Consider the following 16,686-nt stretch of genomic DNA (forward strand, 5'->3'; position numbering starts at 1 on the left):
ATGAAATGGGAAGGATCAAAATCCACATACATGATGCTTGCTAAATCTCAACATATAACTTTGCTCATCTAAACTTTATTAGATATATCTGGAATTATCAAAAAAAATATTGAAAGTTGCTAAGAATGCTCTATTATATAATGAACTAATTTTTTTAGCACCTAAACCCCACAATTTTAATCAATTCCAGAGCATCTCAACCCAACCATAAAAAAAATAAAATAAAAATGAAAAAATAAAAACAAAAAAACAGATGATAGTATGAATGGAGGGAGAATATATAATAAAGATTTTATTTTTTAATTTTTAAAGAGGGGCAATAACAAAATTAAGGGATACATGTACAATTTCTATTGAAAAAAAAAAAAAAACTGTTTGAACTATAATAAAAAATGTAATTTTAAAACCTTGAGAAGGGCAACTGCCCACCCAGGTTGCATGTGGCCCCATCGTTGTAGGTACAAAATGCTTTATCGAGCCGCTAGGCATGTCATAGTCACTTCGTTAATGCTAGGACTACTTTTAAGTAATGACTGATCATGTGTTTCGATGGAACTCCTCTCTATATAAAAACCAGGTTGCTTGGGTTGAGGCAAAATTGCACTGTCACTAACCAACATTAAGAACACAGATGACATCATTGGCCTATCTTTGGGGCATTTCTGCACGCATAAGAGACCAACTTCTATGCACCTTAATGCCTTTGACATTGGAAATGAACCCTCCATCAATGGATCTAATAACTCAGAAGCCTTTCCTTCAGTCCAAAGGTTCCATGCCTGCAATGGCTCAAAATATATGTAAAAATTAAATATAAGAAAATACGAGGAAAGTAAAAAAAAGATTCTTTTTTTATAAATCAAGAACCCCTTCCAACACAAGGTTACATTCAACCTACCCTTGCAAGGTAAGCTTTGGATGGTTGCAATTACCCGCAAACCACAAGTATTGGATAAGTCAGGGTGTTGCTAGCAGAACACAATATTTTTGGTTTTATAGTTGGTTCATGTTTTGATCTTGAACCATTGAACCATGGGTTATAAGAAGGAGACATATTATACGTTTATGAACTTACATGTCCAAGAAGGTTAAGATCGTGGTCTGAATGATGAAACATTCGGTTCCTTTTGCCACTCATTATTTCTAAAATTATGACTCCGAAGCTAAAAACATCTGATTTCATTGAAAAGAGGCCATCAATCGCATATTCTGGAGGCATATAACCACTGCATATCATTGTCAAAGAAAACTAAACTTTAGATGTGAACTTTAATATATAGTTTAACCTAAAACAAGGAAACATTACATTGTTTACTTACTAAGTTCCAACCACCCTTTCTGTTTTTGTTGATGATTGATCATGTCCAAAAGCCCTGGCTAAGCCAAAATCTGAAATTTTAGGATTCATCTCACTATCAAGTAACACATTGCTAGCTTTAAGATCCCTATGAATTATTCTCAATCTTGAATCTTGATGAAGATAAAGAATCCCTCGAGCAATTCCCACAATAATGTCCAATCGTGTGCTCCATGTAAATGATTTACTTTTTTTTCCTACACCTGCTAGGAAAAATTCGCAAAGATTTTTGCTTAGTTTATTAATTTTTTTTCATAAATCATTCTAGTTAGACAACTTCTTTGGCAATAATACTTTTTTTATTGGTCAAATATAAATTCCAAGTAAGAAAGATATGATACATGATCCAGTGGCCCCAAATGCCCCCCAATCCCATATCATCCACATTCATTTGATTATATCATAAATTCCAGGTTATGAGTGTTTTGGGACAGAGAACATAAAAAATTATAGACAAAGGATCCATGGTTGAAAGATACATAAGAAGGTTGAGAAGGCAAACCAAAAATGAAAGAATCCAAGCTTCCATTGGGCATATACTCGTAAACTAACATTCTTTCTTCTCCATGGATGCAACATCCCAAAAGCCTAACTAGATTTCGGTGTTGAAGCTTGGCAATCAAAATAACCTCATTTTTGAATTCATCCACACCTTGTTTGGAGCTCGTTGAGAGGCGCTTGACAGCTATGTCTTTTCCACTTGATAACTGACCCTAAGGTATTAACATAAGGTTTAGAAAAATATTATACAAACTAACAAATCTTGTATGATTTTTCTTGCAATAATAAACTTTGTATTCTGAAACAAATGTTGGAAAAATGGGTTTTTGGTAACTTTAATGTAAATTTAAAGTAGGTCCCAACCATTGGTTAAGGTGGGATTAAATGGGTTTAGATTCTTTGTAACAAGGTCTTTACACTATAAAAAGAATGACCCAAAACCATTGAGAATTGAATGAGAAATTGTCTCATAAAGATGACCTCATGAATGAGGTATTGGGAATTGTGTATAACTACCAAACCTACATTGATTGTAGAAGAAAACTTTGATGGGTATTTAAACCTCAAGATTTTGATAAGGGCATGAGCCCTTTGGGGCATCCAAATTTTCCAAAAGAAGAGAGTTATGGATGCTTAAAGGATGGGCTTGATCCACGGTTCGGTCTGGGTCCGTGGATCTTGGATATTGGGCTTGAGGCATGAGGCTTGAGTTAGGTTTGGGTTGGGCCGTATTGGTAGTCCACCAACGTAATCTTTTTGGGTCAGGTCTACTGCAGATATGCAGATATTATATTTTAGTGTGTGTAACTCACACATTAAATCCCCATCAATTGATCCATTACTCCAGTAGTTTTGCAAGAGTAATGATCAGTGGTTGCCAACCTTCATGGCTGGAAGGTTTCTCCACTCTCCCCTATTGTGTATAAAAGGAGGCCTATCTCTCTTGGGTTCAACACAGAAATTTTTCTCTCAGATTATAGTCAAGTCAGTCTCTTTTTATAATTTTCTTCCTGTGTGAGAGAGTGCTGTCATTGTCGGTTCGCCAAAGATAACAGAAGATGCTTCTGTGTTAGCCGGTCTCTCCTGGGAGACAGAAGCCGATGTACCTCTAGCATCCACGGTGAGACATCTAATCTGTTTTAAGGATATTCTAGTATCACACAGGTTTCGGTTTGCTTTCTTTACCATTTATCGTATTATGTATTTTTGTGCAATATGGTTGTAATATTCAGCATGTTTTCTTATTTTGTAAAGTAATTGATTAATCATGAATTTATTTATCTTGTTTGATTTATACAATTTGGACAACAATCTTAAAACAATCTTAAAACAGATTAGATATATTTCTCATCAAAATTAGATAAATAAATTCGTATATGTAATAGGTTAAACTATTATGTACGTTGCACTGTTTCAGAATATGAATCTGCATACTGTTGTGTTAGCCCCATAGTACTAAAATATCTAAGGTCAATTACTTTATAATTCCCAGCATGCCATTGTGAATTGCTTTGGTTACAATGCCTACTTTTTTTTGGTTTTTGTGTCATATTTTCAGAATATTGATTTTGCCCATAACTTTATTGTTAGGTTTTTATTCTTGGCAATCCCGGTTGACAAAACTCTTTTCAATTGCACTTGCTTTCGCACTTTTTATTTCAGTGAGGCTATGAGTTTTTAGATGTGAATCCAACTCGAATTATGCCTCGCAGAGAAGTTTGTGATGCTAATACTTTCAAGATTGCCACTTCGCTGATTATGACGGGGATCGAGCTGCCCGGTCAGCTCGCGGGGGTCGAGGGGGCAACGCTCAGGTGGGGTCGAGGGGCAGTGCCCACGAAGCAAAATGCAAAATTTCATTTGAAGTTGCATGTCCGCCCTTGCTCGCTTGAGTGAAGGAATTCTCATTCGAGCGAAGGCTGCGTCTAGCAAAAAACCTGAGAATGATGATTTTACGCTCGAGCGCAGGTTGTTTGGCTCGAGTGAAGCCACTTATAGAAAAACATGCGAGATTAGTTCCTCGCTTGAGCGAGAGAGGCTTCCCAGATTTCTATAAGTATTTGTTTTAGACCAAAACTAGGATTACTCCTCCAGATCTTCTTCTTGGATATTAAAGTTTATATCTGGGGATATTTTGTTAGTTTTCTTTGATGTTTTGATTGAGTATTCAACTCATGGTTTAAAGAGTATACATCAAAGTATTATTTGTTTGTTCTACACAAAAGAGAAAGTTGTTCTTCAGTGGATTCTGAAGAATTCGAGCCTGAAGCTTTGGTGGATTCTAGAGTGGCTCATCGTCAAGACAATTCCGAGGTGAGGAAGGGGTTGGAAGAGGCACATAGGGGTTGGTTCAATTCGGGCGTGGATTCGCTAGGTAATTGAGAGTATACCTGTGTAATTCCTTTATATCTTCTTAGTGAATTGTTTTATGGCTGTTGCCCGTGGTTTTTTTTTATCACACTTGGAGGTGTTCCAATTGTGGTTTTTCCACGTTAAAATCGTTGTGTTGATTTGTTTTGATTGTTTGATTGGGATTGTTTTATTGTTTAAAATTTATACATAATCACAAATCAATATCTAGCGGATTTCTAGATTTTTCAATGATAGTCATGATTGGAATGTTAAATTCGTATAATTTGAATGCCATTGTTTTCATCTTGATTGCCTACTGTTGCATTGTAGTTGTTTGTTATAATTAGTATCTAAATATAAAATATTAATTCATATTTAAGAGGAACCGTTTCAAAGAATTGTATTGCCCATTTTTTTTTCCCCTGGGTATATATGATTGGAATTATGATTATGCAATGTTATGTTTTATTTAGAATATTTTATTGCTAGATCTCTAGTAATATTTGCATAATGATTATTGTAATATAATTTCATGAGCATGTTTTTTTTATTTCCTACCATGATTTGTATGCTTCGTTTTTATAGTTTCATAACATAATTTGCATGTTCAAAATTTTCTAAATTTTAATTTTTTGTTACATGCTTATTGTTTCTAAAGTTATGTGTATGATTTTATTTACATGTTAATTGCTACAAACAGTCACATGTGTATTACATGTTTATGGTTTTGTATAAATTCATTTGTAACTCTTGCCTATTAATTTATTTATTTGGAGTTATAAGTTTACATGTTTATTGTGATTTAAATTCATATATAACTTATGGCAATTAATCGTAATTTAATTTTGGAGTTATAAATTTTTTGTAACTTGGTTATATTTATTTATATGATTATTGTGTAATAATTTTCTATTACTCGTTTCATTTGAATTTTAATTTAATTCTTAGAGTTATAGGTTTATTTTGTAACTCGTAAGGTTTATTGCTGTAACTCGCTTAGCATTTTAATTAGTTAATTTTTATTATTAAATAGTTTGCTAGATGATTTCAAGTTTCTTTAGATTGCTTGGTTTGTTTTTTCTTGTGTTTTTCTACTAACTTTCTTTACAGGAATACCTACGCGAAAGGGATTGGAAAAACAAATACAAAATCAAATGAATAGCCTTTGGGATGCACAAACAAAAAGTATAGACGACTAACCTTTGTGATGAACAGGAATAACTAAATGTGGAAAGGATTTTGGACAATATAAAATCCTTATGGATTGGTTACTCTCTTTATAATTGAAGCAATTGTTTGCTTGTGATTTAGTAGTGGTTAATTGAAAATTTTATTTTAAAAGCAAGGTTGTTTTCTTGGCATGTTGGAAGCATTTTATATGCATGTAATTGTTATAGCAATTTTTTACATTGCTTGTAATTTGTTTAGCAATTTTTAAATTGCTTGTAAGTTTGGAACATGGTTTGGTTTTCTGTAATAGAAACCAAAGTGTTTAGCCTTAGTTAAAGAATACTTCTTATTTGTTCAGATAGGACAACTAAGACGGATTTGGTTTCAAACCTTTGGGATTTGAGGAAGTCTTTGGGTTTAATCATTTTATTCCTAAAGTGTTGGAAAACCAACTTTAGAGAAAGTCTCTGGATATAATTTGATTATTTCAAAAGTGTTTTGGTTTATAATATGATTATTTCCAAAGTGTTTTGGTTTTGAGAAAAGAAACCAAATTTTAGCATTAGCTAAAATATTACTGATTTTATTCAGAAATAATGGGCTCAGTTCTGAGAGTATCGGTTAACTTTTATGAGTGGTGTAATTTTGGTAGCAAATTTTATTTGCTTGGGAACTAGTTTGCTTTAACTTGGTTTATCCCCCGGAAAACTTAATTCTAAATTTGTTTCCCATAGACTAGGAGTCAACATGCTCTTGAAAGTTTTGTCTAAGGTTAACTGGGTCTAAAATGGGACCAGTGAGACCCCTCCAGTCTTCCTAGAAACTTTCCTGACCATATTCGATTCTAGGGTAAGTGTTGAGATCAGTTTTGAATTAAATTTCAAACTGTGAATTTTCTAGTGTTAAGTTTAGTTTCTGGAAAAACAGAATAATGAAATTCTGTTGTGATTTTTTAGAAATGACTTCAAGAGGCGACAACATAAATGTTGTTCCACCTGTCAACCTTAAGCCTCGCGAGGTTTTTAAAGGAAGATCTAGAGAGATCAAGTGTGATTAGAGGAAATCATAAGTTTGCATGATAATATCTTTGAATTAATCAGAGGTGATCAACACATGTTATCCTTGTGTCAATTATAGCATATATGATTGCTATGTGACTTTGCTTGAAAGTAAAGATGAGACATCCTGTTAAGGTGAGTGAATATATTTTTGAATTTTTAAATTCTAAATATATTCTTAAATTGGTGGCTCCTAGTGAGTACAAGATCATTGATCACAGAGATAGAAAACTGGTGGTTCCTAGGAGGTGTTAGATCACTGGCTACATAGTTATGAGATTGTGGTTCCTAGTAGTGAACAGATTACTAATCACACGTCAAGACATGACGGTTCCTAGTAGTGGAGAGACTACATATCATATGTCAAGACATAATGATTCCTAGTAATGAAAGAGTCTATTGTGTTAGGACGTTGTGATTCCTAATAGAAAAGTGATTACAGATCACAGGTTAAAACATTGTGATTCCTAGTAGTAGAAAGTCTACTGACCACAAGCTAAGAAATTAGTGATTCCTAGTGATAAGACTACTAGCAATGTTATGAAGTTCCGAATAGTAGATTATTGAACATTGGATTTGGGTTTCCTCATAGTAAGGCTATTGTTTTCAGAGTGATAGGTTGGACCAAATATGTTTGGGTGCCTAATTCGGTTGATGACATTCTGGGAATGTATTTACTATGATATGATTTTGAGAGTTTCATAATCATTGTGACACAATGAATTGTTTAAAGACCCTGTATGAATTTTTAGAAAATGCCAAAAGTCTTTGTATAAATTCTGCAAATGTGAGGGTGTCATGCAAAAGGTGGTAATATCTAAACCCAAGAGGGTTAAGATAAACCGAAAAACCCGTTGCCTTTGTATTCAACGGTTATGCACAAATAGCAGTGCATATTGATTTCTTGTGTTTAAAGTTTGCTATTCCAGGAATACACAAGAATATTATCATGGAATCCAGAAATGCATCTTTCTTTGAATATGTATTTCTCTGTCGTATCCAATACGGGGTTCTGAGTTCCATGAAAGAGGTTGAAGGTGACAATGATCACATAGATGATCAAGTAGATGTTTAAGTTGATGATCAAGTTGAGAAAGTAGATGAGCCAAGAAGGAGTAAAAGGGCTAAGACAAAGTCCTTTGGTCCGGACTTCTTGAATTATATGTTAGAGGGAGAACCTCAAACTTTCCATGAAACTGTGACTTCATTTGAAAGTCCTTCGTGGAAAGAACCAATTAAGAGTGAGATTGACATTATCTTATAGAACCATACTTGGGAGTTGGTTGATTGACTCCTTGACAGTAAGGCCTTGGGGAGCAAGTGGATCTTTAGAAAAAAGATGAAAGCAAATAGATCAATTGATAAGTATAAAGCTAAGCTAGTTATCAAAGGATACAGGCAGCAAAAAGTCCTGGATTACTTGGACACGTATTCACCTGTGACAAAGATTACATCCATTCGCATGGTAATTGCGATAACATCTTTACGTGGTCTAGAAATGCATAAGATGGATGTAAAGAAAGCTTTCTTAAATGGAGATTTGAATGAAGAAATTTACATGGAGCAACCCGAGGGGTTTTCAACTCCAGGACAAAATAAGAAAGTTTGTAAAGCTTGTCAAATCATTGTATGGTTTGAAGCAAGCTCCTAAACAATAGCATGAGAAGTTTGACAATGCTATGTTGTCAAATGGGTTCAAAACCAATGAGTGTAACAAATGCTTATATGTCAAAGACACTAACAGAGGTTATGTCATTTTGTGTCTATACGTTGGTGACATACTTATTGTTGGTAGTAATGATGACATGATTAGAACTGTTAAGAGATTGTTAAACTTTAAGTTTGACATGAAAGATATGGGCCTTGCAGATGTCATTATGGGTATTAAGATTACCAGAACATCTAGTGGTATCGTACTTTCTCAGTCTCACTATGTTGAGAAGATACTTGAGAAACTTGGTAAATCAAATACAAGTGTGTCTAGGACATCGGTAGACGTGAGTCTACATTTGACTAAGAATAATGGTGAGAGTATCTCTAAACTAGAATAATCTTCGGTTATTGGAAGTTTGATGTATCTGATGAGTTGTACAAGACCGGATATAGCCTACTCCATTAGCAGGCTTAGTAGATACAGGAGTAATCCGAATACCACTCATTAGACAGGCATTACGCATGTGTTAGGTTATCTACGCTACACCAAGAATTATGGGCTGCATTATACCAGATACCCAATGGTACTAGAAGAGTATAGTGACACTAATTGGATATCTGATATAAAAGACTCCAAATCTACTAGTGGTTATTTGTTTACCATTGGAGGGGCAGCCGTGTCTTGGAAATCTTCCAAGCAAACGTGCATATTGAGATCAATGATGGAATCTGAGTTTATTGCTTTTATTTCTTTGGATAAAACAATTGAAGAAGTTAAATGGCTTCACCAGTTCATTGAGGATATTCCACGCTGGTCAAAACCTGTGCCTGCTATCTGTATTCATTGTGATAGCCAATGGGTGATTAGACGGGCACAGAGTCATATGTATAATGGAAAGTTTAGACATATCTGTCGTAGACATAGTTCCATATAACAACTACTCTCTAATGGAGTTATCTCTCTAGACTATGTAAAGTCTAAGGACAACATTGCGGATCCGCTAACCAAAGGGTTAACTCGAGAGTTAGTAGAAATGTCGTCAAGAGGAATGGGGTTAAGGCCTTTAGTAATGTTACCGGAATGGAAAACCTAACCTAGTTGATTTGAGATCCCAAGATCTAGGTTCAAAGGGAAAACCTAATTTTGTGTAAACGGGTGAGTCACTGAAGAGGTAAATCCTCTTGCCTATTCTTTTGTACAGTGATACCCTGTGGGGGTGGAAGGTTAAGCTAATGGTTTTAATGATCTAAGTGATATGAATAATCAACCATAGTATAATGAGATACCTTATATAGGTCACCTATGTGAGTGCGAAGTGGGGCCGCTTCTTCAAGAATTGGTAAGGCTGAATTCTTTAAATACACTCACTGAACCAGACTAGTGTTCTAGGATCATACCGGACACACAAGTGAGAACAAGAACAATGGTTGGACTAACTCCTGTGTGAGGTCTATTGTCTCAGTTTATACAAACGGCAGAATAGTTCAAGAAATCACATTCACTTGTCAACTAGTAAATCTGATAGGCTTTCACTATTAGAGGTTCAATGCAAACAACTACTTTTTTTGATGCACAATTAGTCTGTGTGCTCTCTCTCCGAGTCTTTGTTGTAAACGTTGTCCGTTTTCTTTATTCGATCAATTTTTATTCATGTGGGGATTGTTAGAAAAAATGGGTTTTTGGTAACTTTAATGTAAAATTAAAGTAGGTCCCAACCATTGGTTGAGGTGAGGTTAAATGGATTTAGATTCTTTGTAACACAGTCTTTACACCATAAAAAGAATGACCAAAAACTATAGAGAATTGAATAAGAAATTGTCTTATAAAGATAACCTCATGAATGAGGTATTGGGAATTGTGTATAACTATTAATCCCACATTGATTGTAGAAGAAAACTTTGATGGGTATTTAAACCTCAAGATTTTGATAAGGGTATGAGCCCTTTGGGGCATCCAAATTTTTCGAAGGAAGGGAGTTATGGATGCTTCAAGGATGGGCTTGGGCCAAGACTATGGTCTAAGTTGGTTATGGAAAAATTGCCACGTGTGTTCGCGCCACCAGCCTGCCTAGACCTGATTGGGTTCGGGTTTGTAGGTCATGGATCTTGGGCTTGAGGCTTGAGGCTTGAGACTTGCTGGAATGAGTTAGGTTTGGGTTGGGCCAGATTGGTGGTCCACCAACCTAATCTTTTTGGATCAAGTCTGCTGTAGATATGCAGATATGTAAATTATAGTGTGTGTAACTCACACATTGAATCCCCATCAATTGGTCCATTACTCTAGCAGTTTTGTAAGAGTAATGATCATTGGTTGCTAGCCTTCATGGGCATTAGTTGCCAGCCTTTATGGCTGGAAGGTTTCTTCTCTCTCTCCAATTGTGTATAAAAGGAGGCCCATCTCCCTTGGGTTCAACACAAAAATTTTGCTCTAAGATTATAGTCAAGTTAGTCTTCTTTTATTATTTTATTCCTGTATGAGATAGTGTTGTCATTGTCGGTTCGCCAAAGCTAACATAAGGTGCTTCTGCGTTAGCTAGTCTAAACCGTCATATCCTGGGAGACAGTAGTCGATGTACCTCCAGCACCCACGGTGATGCGACTAATCTGTTTTAAGGATACTGTGGTATCACACAGGCTTCGGTTTGCTTTCTTTACCATTTATCATATTATGTATTTCTATGCAATATGGTTGTAATATTCAACATGTTTTCTCATTCTGTAAAGTAATTGATTAATCATGAATTTATTTATCTTGTTTGATTTATACAATTTGGACAACAACAAAATCTACTTCAATGATATGATAGGTGCTATATCAGTTAGTATGCAAAAATGGTAAGATTTGGTAATTTATATAGCATTACACCAAGATTTATTTTTCTATGAAACAATATAGCAATGGAATAAACATACTTTGTAAACAGGCCCGAAACCACCTTCCCCAATTTTATTTGTATCAGAAAACTTGTTAGTTGCCGCTGCAATGGTGATCATATCAAAAATGGATAATTCTAGTTTTTCTTCATCACTGGCTTGATTGTTGAATCCAACATCTATTAATCACAAAAGACACAAGAAAATGTTGAGCTCATCAAGTTCACTATTTGGTACTGAAATAAGGAGGAAAAAAAACCCTACAAATTTTACATGGATAGTGTTTAGTTTACTGAAATAAAATGACAATTTCATTGAAAAAATCGTTTCTCACATTTAGCTGATCAAAAAAATAAGAAAAATACATTAAAAATAAAATTTTCATTTATCAGTGTAAGTGAATGTTAATGACATATAAATACTAAAAAAATATCATTGAATTTCATCCTACTTTTATTCAAGTTAACCAAAAAGCTTTCCACATCATAACTAGCTATGTATGTATGAATGTTAATGACATATAAATACTAAAACAATATCATTGAATTTCATCCTACTTTTATTCAAGTTAACCAAAAAGCTTTCCACATCACAACTAGCTATGTATGTATAAATGGCTCTAGGTGATAAATAAGAAGCAATCTGTTTACCTCTTCTTGCCTTTTTCATTACCAACCGACAAACTAATGAAATAATCAAGGCCAACATTACGACAATAGATGTCACCACAATGGCCTTCTTTTTATCAACACTTATGGACTTCTTCTTCTTCAAATGTTGATCTAGAAAAAAAAAAAAGAAAAAAAAAGAAAATGGTCATTGATTAAATTTGAAATATGAATTAGCCAGGTAGATCATAATAGTGTAAGCGGAAAACTTCACTTTATCACCTTATGATTTGGGCCATGTGTGGTTTATCTCCCTAACGTTTGGAAATGACCACATAATCTCCTTGTGGTTTGTGGATTAAAGTGCACCGTTAGGGCCGTTAACAATTTAATGAAAAAGACTAAATACCCCTGTATTTTTGTCATTTATTTGCAAGAGAAAGTGTACTTTAACCTCCTGTGTTTTATTCTATATGCGATTTATCACCTTGTGATTTGAAAATAAGCATATAACTCTCTTATGTCTGCCATGTGTTTCACACTTGCTGTTAAGTTGGACGGTGTATTTAACGGTGCACTTCAGTCTACAAACCAAGTTGGGGGGGGGGGTTATGAGGTTATTTTCAAATGTTAGGGAGGTAAACCGCACATGTCTTAAATCACATGGGGTAAAGTGAAGTTTTCCCTAGTGTAAATTACATAAAAATAAGAGGTTATTTACGAGTGATTATTCTATCTTTCGGTAATTTCATCGTAGCAATGTGTACCACCAATAGTAAGGGTTGGTTTGGGAATAAGCTAAATAAGCAGCTTATTTGCTACAAGTTGTCACATTACCTTTCTATTTTTTTGCATATTTTATAAAAAGTCGCTAAATAAACAAATCTCAAACCAACCCTAAGAGCCTAATAATTATGTGGTCCTAAAAATAAGAAAATTATAGAACAATGACAAAGTTACTATTGGATGGACACGCAACCACGTGATCTTTCTTACTCATATGATAATTTTTAACAAAATTTACCATTTTCCTCCCTTGCTATAACCTAAAGGTGGCAAACGGTCGGGTACGGATGGGTTTGGGCTGGTCAAATGCATAACCCGCCTATTTAATAAATTGGCTTAAATTGATTGGGTTGAATTGGATATAGATTAGATAAATAAACCCAACTAATCCATTTATTTCATCTCTTTATATATATTTTTTATATTTTTTTTAAAAAAAATATTTTTTTAGGATTTTAAAATTATTTTTAATTTTTTCAATTATTTATTAATTTATTTTTATTCTTTTATGATGATGATGGTGATGGCGGAACAGAGGTGATGGTGGTGGAGTGGCGGTGGTGGTAATGGTGGTGGTGTAGCGATAGTGGTGGAGGTGGTGATGGAGTGGTGATGGTGGTGGTGGTGGTAGTGGTTGTGGAGTGGCGGTAATAGAGGAGGTGGTGTGTCTGTGGTGGTGGTCGTGGTGGTGGAGTGGTAGTGATGGAGGAAGTGAAGCTAGTGGTGGTGGTAGAGTGGTGGTCGTTGATGAAGTGGTAGTGGAGCGGTGGTGGTGGAGTGGCGATGGTAGAGGTGGATTGGTAGTAGAAATGGTGCCCATTTAAAGGGATATAAATGGGGTAATCATGTCCAACCCATGTAAACCCAATTTTAATTAGGTTGACAATGAGTAACTCATTTAAGTCTAATTGATTGATTTGGACGAATTTGTATGAGTTTTAAATAAATACAATTGGACTCAGCCATCTTCTTTTCTACTATCAAAACCATCACCCCAAACTATGGGTGATTTTATTTGTACCTAAATAATAACTCAGTATGTCTAACTAGAATTAAGAAAAATGATTTATACCCCCACTGGGGGTCGACCCCCAGTGAGGTGGAGGCCCATGATTGGGCGGAAAAAAGCAAATTTTTTTTTTTTTTTTTTTTTTTTTTTTTTTTTTTTTTTTTTTTCGGTTGGCAGCCAGTGGGGGCGCGCCACCTCACTGGGAGTATAAGGCACGGCTGCTAGAATTAATAAGGATAATACACATTAAATCATATAATAATTTTTTTTTCTCATTCTACACACTAATCACTTATACATATTATTCATATTCAAGTCTCTTTATCTTTTTTTCCTAATTTCAATTATTTTCTCTTAATCTTCTTTCTCACTCCATAACTCTAATCCATCCCACCAAAACTCACAATTATTGTGTTGTTACTTGCAAATAGAATAAAGTTTAAACAAAATCAAATAATAGATGAGAGTAATAACGATGAGTGTTTTTTTGAAGTAATCCATCAAAAAAGAAGTGTTCAAAATTAAGAAGCTTGTCACTATGATTTGCAAAAGAACATAGCACAAATCCACCAATTTGCTCTCAGAGAGAGAATAGTTTCCCAGGAGTAAATAGTTGCTTCATACATAGGAAATAATAAAAATGAGGCTTTTGAGATCAAATGCACACCTACTTTTTATGTGTACCGTATAATGGGAGTTTTTCGTACCACAAGTACAAATATATACATACCAGTGATGGGGGCTGAGGGTTTTCCGACGTCGTTCTCTTTTGCTGTTGTCGTGTTCCCTATATTTGAATAGAGCAAAAAAGATTTTTCAAAATGGTAAAATTTGAAAATTTTAATTTATTTATTATTTGGGTGTACCATTTTATCTTGAAAGGTAATTTGTGAAAAACCATATGATGCATTTAGAGTAAATTATAATCATAAATAATTTAATAGGAAGTACTAAGAAATTGGACGTACAAAATGATTTTTGGGCGCAAATAAAATCTCCCCCCAAACAACCTGTGAACTCATGATTTTTTGTCAAGCATGGTTATGAATGGTATTAATGGAATGAGATGTACGGATATTTTGTCTCTATGATGTGGGACATTTTTCTTCCCTATCTAATCAAGTGGTTATCGATATCTAATTAACGTAATTTTTTAAAGGAATGACCTATTATTTAATAGGTTTTACAACTTACTATATAATTTTAAAATAATCAATCATTAATATTAATATATAAAAAGAATTTTTGAAATTGTGGGGTGGGGGGGAATGCCTCCCTTTGGTCTATTCTTGGCCAAGTGTATTGTACCATTTTAGACACTACCACCAAAAAAAAAAAGGAGGACAAATAAAACTCTACGCAATTATCAATGATTTTAGATAGGTGGGTATAGTTTAGCATAATGAAATTGGTTGATTAAAATACCTAATTCATCAGCATCCACACGTATATACCATTCAAGCAGAGCACTATCGTACTTTCTTACATCCATCAAATCTCCATACCATGTGATACAGCCCGAATCAGCTACACTTGTGTAAGCCTTGCAAGAACAATTCATCAAGCACATTGCTTCACACTCATTCATGCTCAACTGCGGAACCACATGTGCCCAAGATGTATCCGGAATCTGTTCACCTTCGACCTTCACGAACCCTTCTCCATTCCTACACATGCCAAGCCCCTTCTCCACACACCCACCTGACGCATCTCTTAAATTCCACTGGTTAGTTGACTTGGGCTCGTGCCCTGGAAGACACGTGCACTCAAACTCCGCTGGCAATTTGCTATCGTCACAATAGCTATACGCACCACACAGCCCATAATTGTCACATCGTTCATTCGGGGTCGAGTAGAACTCGACCCATTTACCCTTACCCTGACCCTCCACATCGACCCACGTATCCATTTTTAACCTCCCAACAAGTTCTTCCACAAAAATTTTAGACAAACTCGAGCCGTTGACCAGAACATAAGCCATAGTGACTTCCTCGGGATCATCAATGTAACTCAATCTCAAGTTGAACATGAAATTAGTTGAATTATCAGCCAGTTTGCTGCTGATCCCTGGTAAGATCCGATGTAATTTGACTGAGCCCTTGTACAATACAAGTTGGGGCAACCCACTTGGTACCATCCTATACGAGTATTCTCCTGTGCCCGGATCGTCTTTCGACTTCCATGATGTCAGGAACCGGTCCAGACCGGTCCTCCGGTCCAGCCCGAGCTTCATGTTGGGCAGCAGAGTATTTGTAGGATAATCAAAACTTTGCCATGCAACAAAACTTTCATTTTTAGTATCACTGCCTTGAAACAACAACATCAAATTCCCCGAATCCAAGAGTCGAGCTGAATAAGAATTGCTCGTGGCCATCACTGGTGCTGAAACGTTTGTATGCCAAAGTGTAACATTTTGAGAATTGTCGTAACTGTAGATGACGAGGTTTCCATGTTGGTCGATAGACATTGCTCCGGATGTACCGTTGATTGGGTTGTCTCGATTGGCAACCCAAACTACGGTTTGTTTGGAGATCTTGTGGTACCATATTCCAACATACCTACGATTGGATGTTCCATTTCCAGGACTGAAAAACCCAAGTGCGAAGGTCTCATTGTTGGAGACTAAAAGGTCACCGTCTTTGATGGGTTGGGTTGGAGTTATGGTCTCTCTGGATTTGCAAAATCCAAAGAAAAGAAACAGAGGCAAGATAATATTGAACACCCAATTTTCAGGATTCATCATTTTTGGTTGGTGAAATTGAGAGGCACGATCTAAGAGCATCCCAAACAATGTTACTTATATTTCTTTTAACTTTTACTTAAAAATTGCATTTTTTATTTTAGATCACTTTTTTAATTACTTTCATTCTTTTGCTATTTTATTTAAATATTATTTTATTATTATTTTTTTTAGAACATAGAAAATATTATATTAATAAAATACAATAACAGTATATAGGACCCCAAAGGGCCATCCCAACCAAATAACAAAATAAAAACAAAAACAAACAAACAACAAGCAACAAAAAAAAAAAAAAAAAATCCGCCAAAAATAGATACGATTCAAGGAAAACCACTGATCTACTTAAAGACGTGATATGAAAAGCAAGATCTGCATGAAAGCCCACCGTCTTGTTGATGTCGTCCCCGTCACTACTGCCCAACTCCGCCACCGCTGCCGCTAGAGAAGGAAGGACACCCACAATGGTATGGAAAAATGGTAGAGAGAGAAGGAACCATTGTGGGTGTTGAAAATTCAAATCTATGCCATTATTCTTTTTCAATTAAACTTGTTTTTTAAAAAGTTAGTGTAACAAT

At 35.1% G+C, this 16,686-nt stretch overlaps 1 protein-coding gene across 2 annotated transcripts; it reads right to left on the reverse strand.

The window, feature by feature from the left end:
• Positions 1–277: 277 nt before the first annotated feature.
• Positions 278–16,217, reverse strand: LOC114283309 (G-type lectin S-receptor-like serine/threonine-protein kinase At4g27290). 2 transcript variants are annotated; one of them, XM_028226130.2, is made up of 8 exons: positions 14,794–16,214; positions 14,099–14,155; positions 11,616–11,747; positions 11,005–11,144; positions 1,860–2,070; positions 1,320–1,560; positions 1,076–1,226; positions 278–779 (listed from the first exon to the last, which is right to left on the reverse strand). In XM_028226130.2, exons 1-8 carry the CDS (start codon positions 16,148–16,150, stop codon positions 471–473), a joined length of 2,598 nt encoding a protein of 865 aa, XP_028081931.2. In that variant the 5' UTR covers positions 16,151–16,214; the 3' UTR covers positions 278–470. The 2 variants fall into 2 exon arrangements, with proteins under 2 accessions (XP_028081931.2, XP_028081932.2); XM_028226131.2 differs by lacking the exon at positions 11,616–11,747 and having other exon boundaries at positions 14,794–16,217.
• Positions 16,218–16,686: the final 469 nt, after the last annotated feature.

This window comes from Camellia sinensis, chromosome 13 (assembly GCF_055761805.1).
Source record: "Camellia sinensis isolate YWXY chromosome 13, ASM5576180v1, whole genome shotgun sequence".
Classification (NCBI taxonomy): Eukaryota; Viridiplantae; Streptophyta; class Magnoliopsida; order Ericales; family Theaceae; genus Camellia; species Camellia sinensis.

Coding starts and splice junctions, on each gene's coding strand:
- LOC114283309 (XM_028226130.2), bottom strand. CDS start 16,150: ATGCTCTTAGATCGTGCCTCTCAATTTCACCAACCAAAAATGATGAAT. Junction 1,561..1,859: donor CTTGGATTCTTTCATTTTTG/GTTTGCCTTCTC, acceptor TTTTCCTAGCAG/GTGTAGGAAAAAAAAGTAAA. Junction 780..1,075: donor ATCTTAACCTTCTTGGACAT/GTAAGTTCATAA, acceptor GAGCCATTGCAG/GCATGGAACCTTTGGACTGA.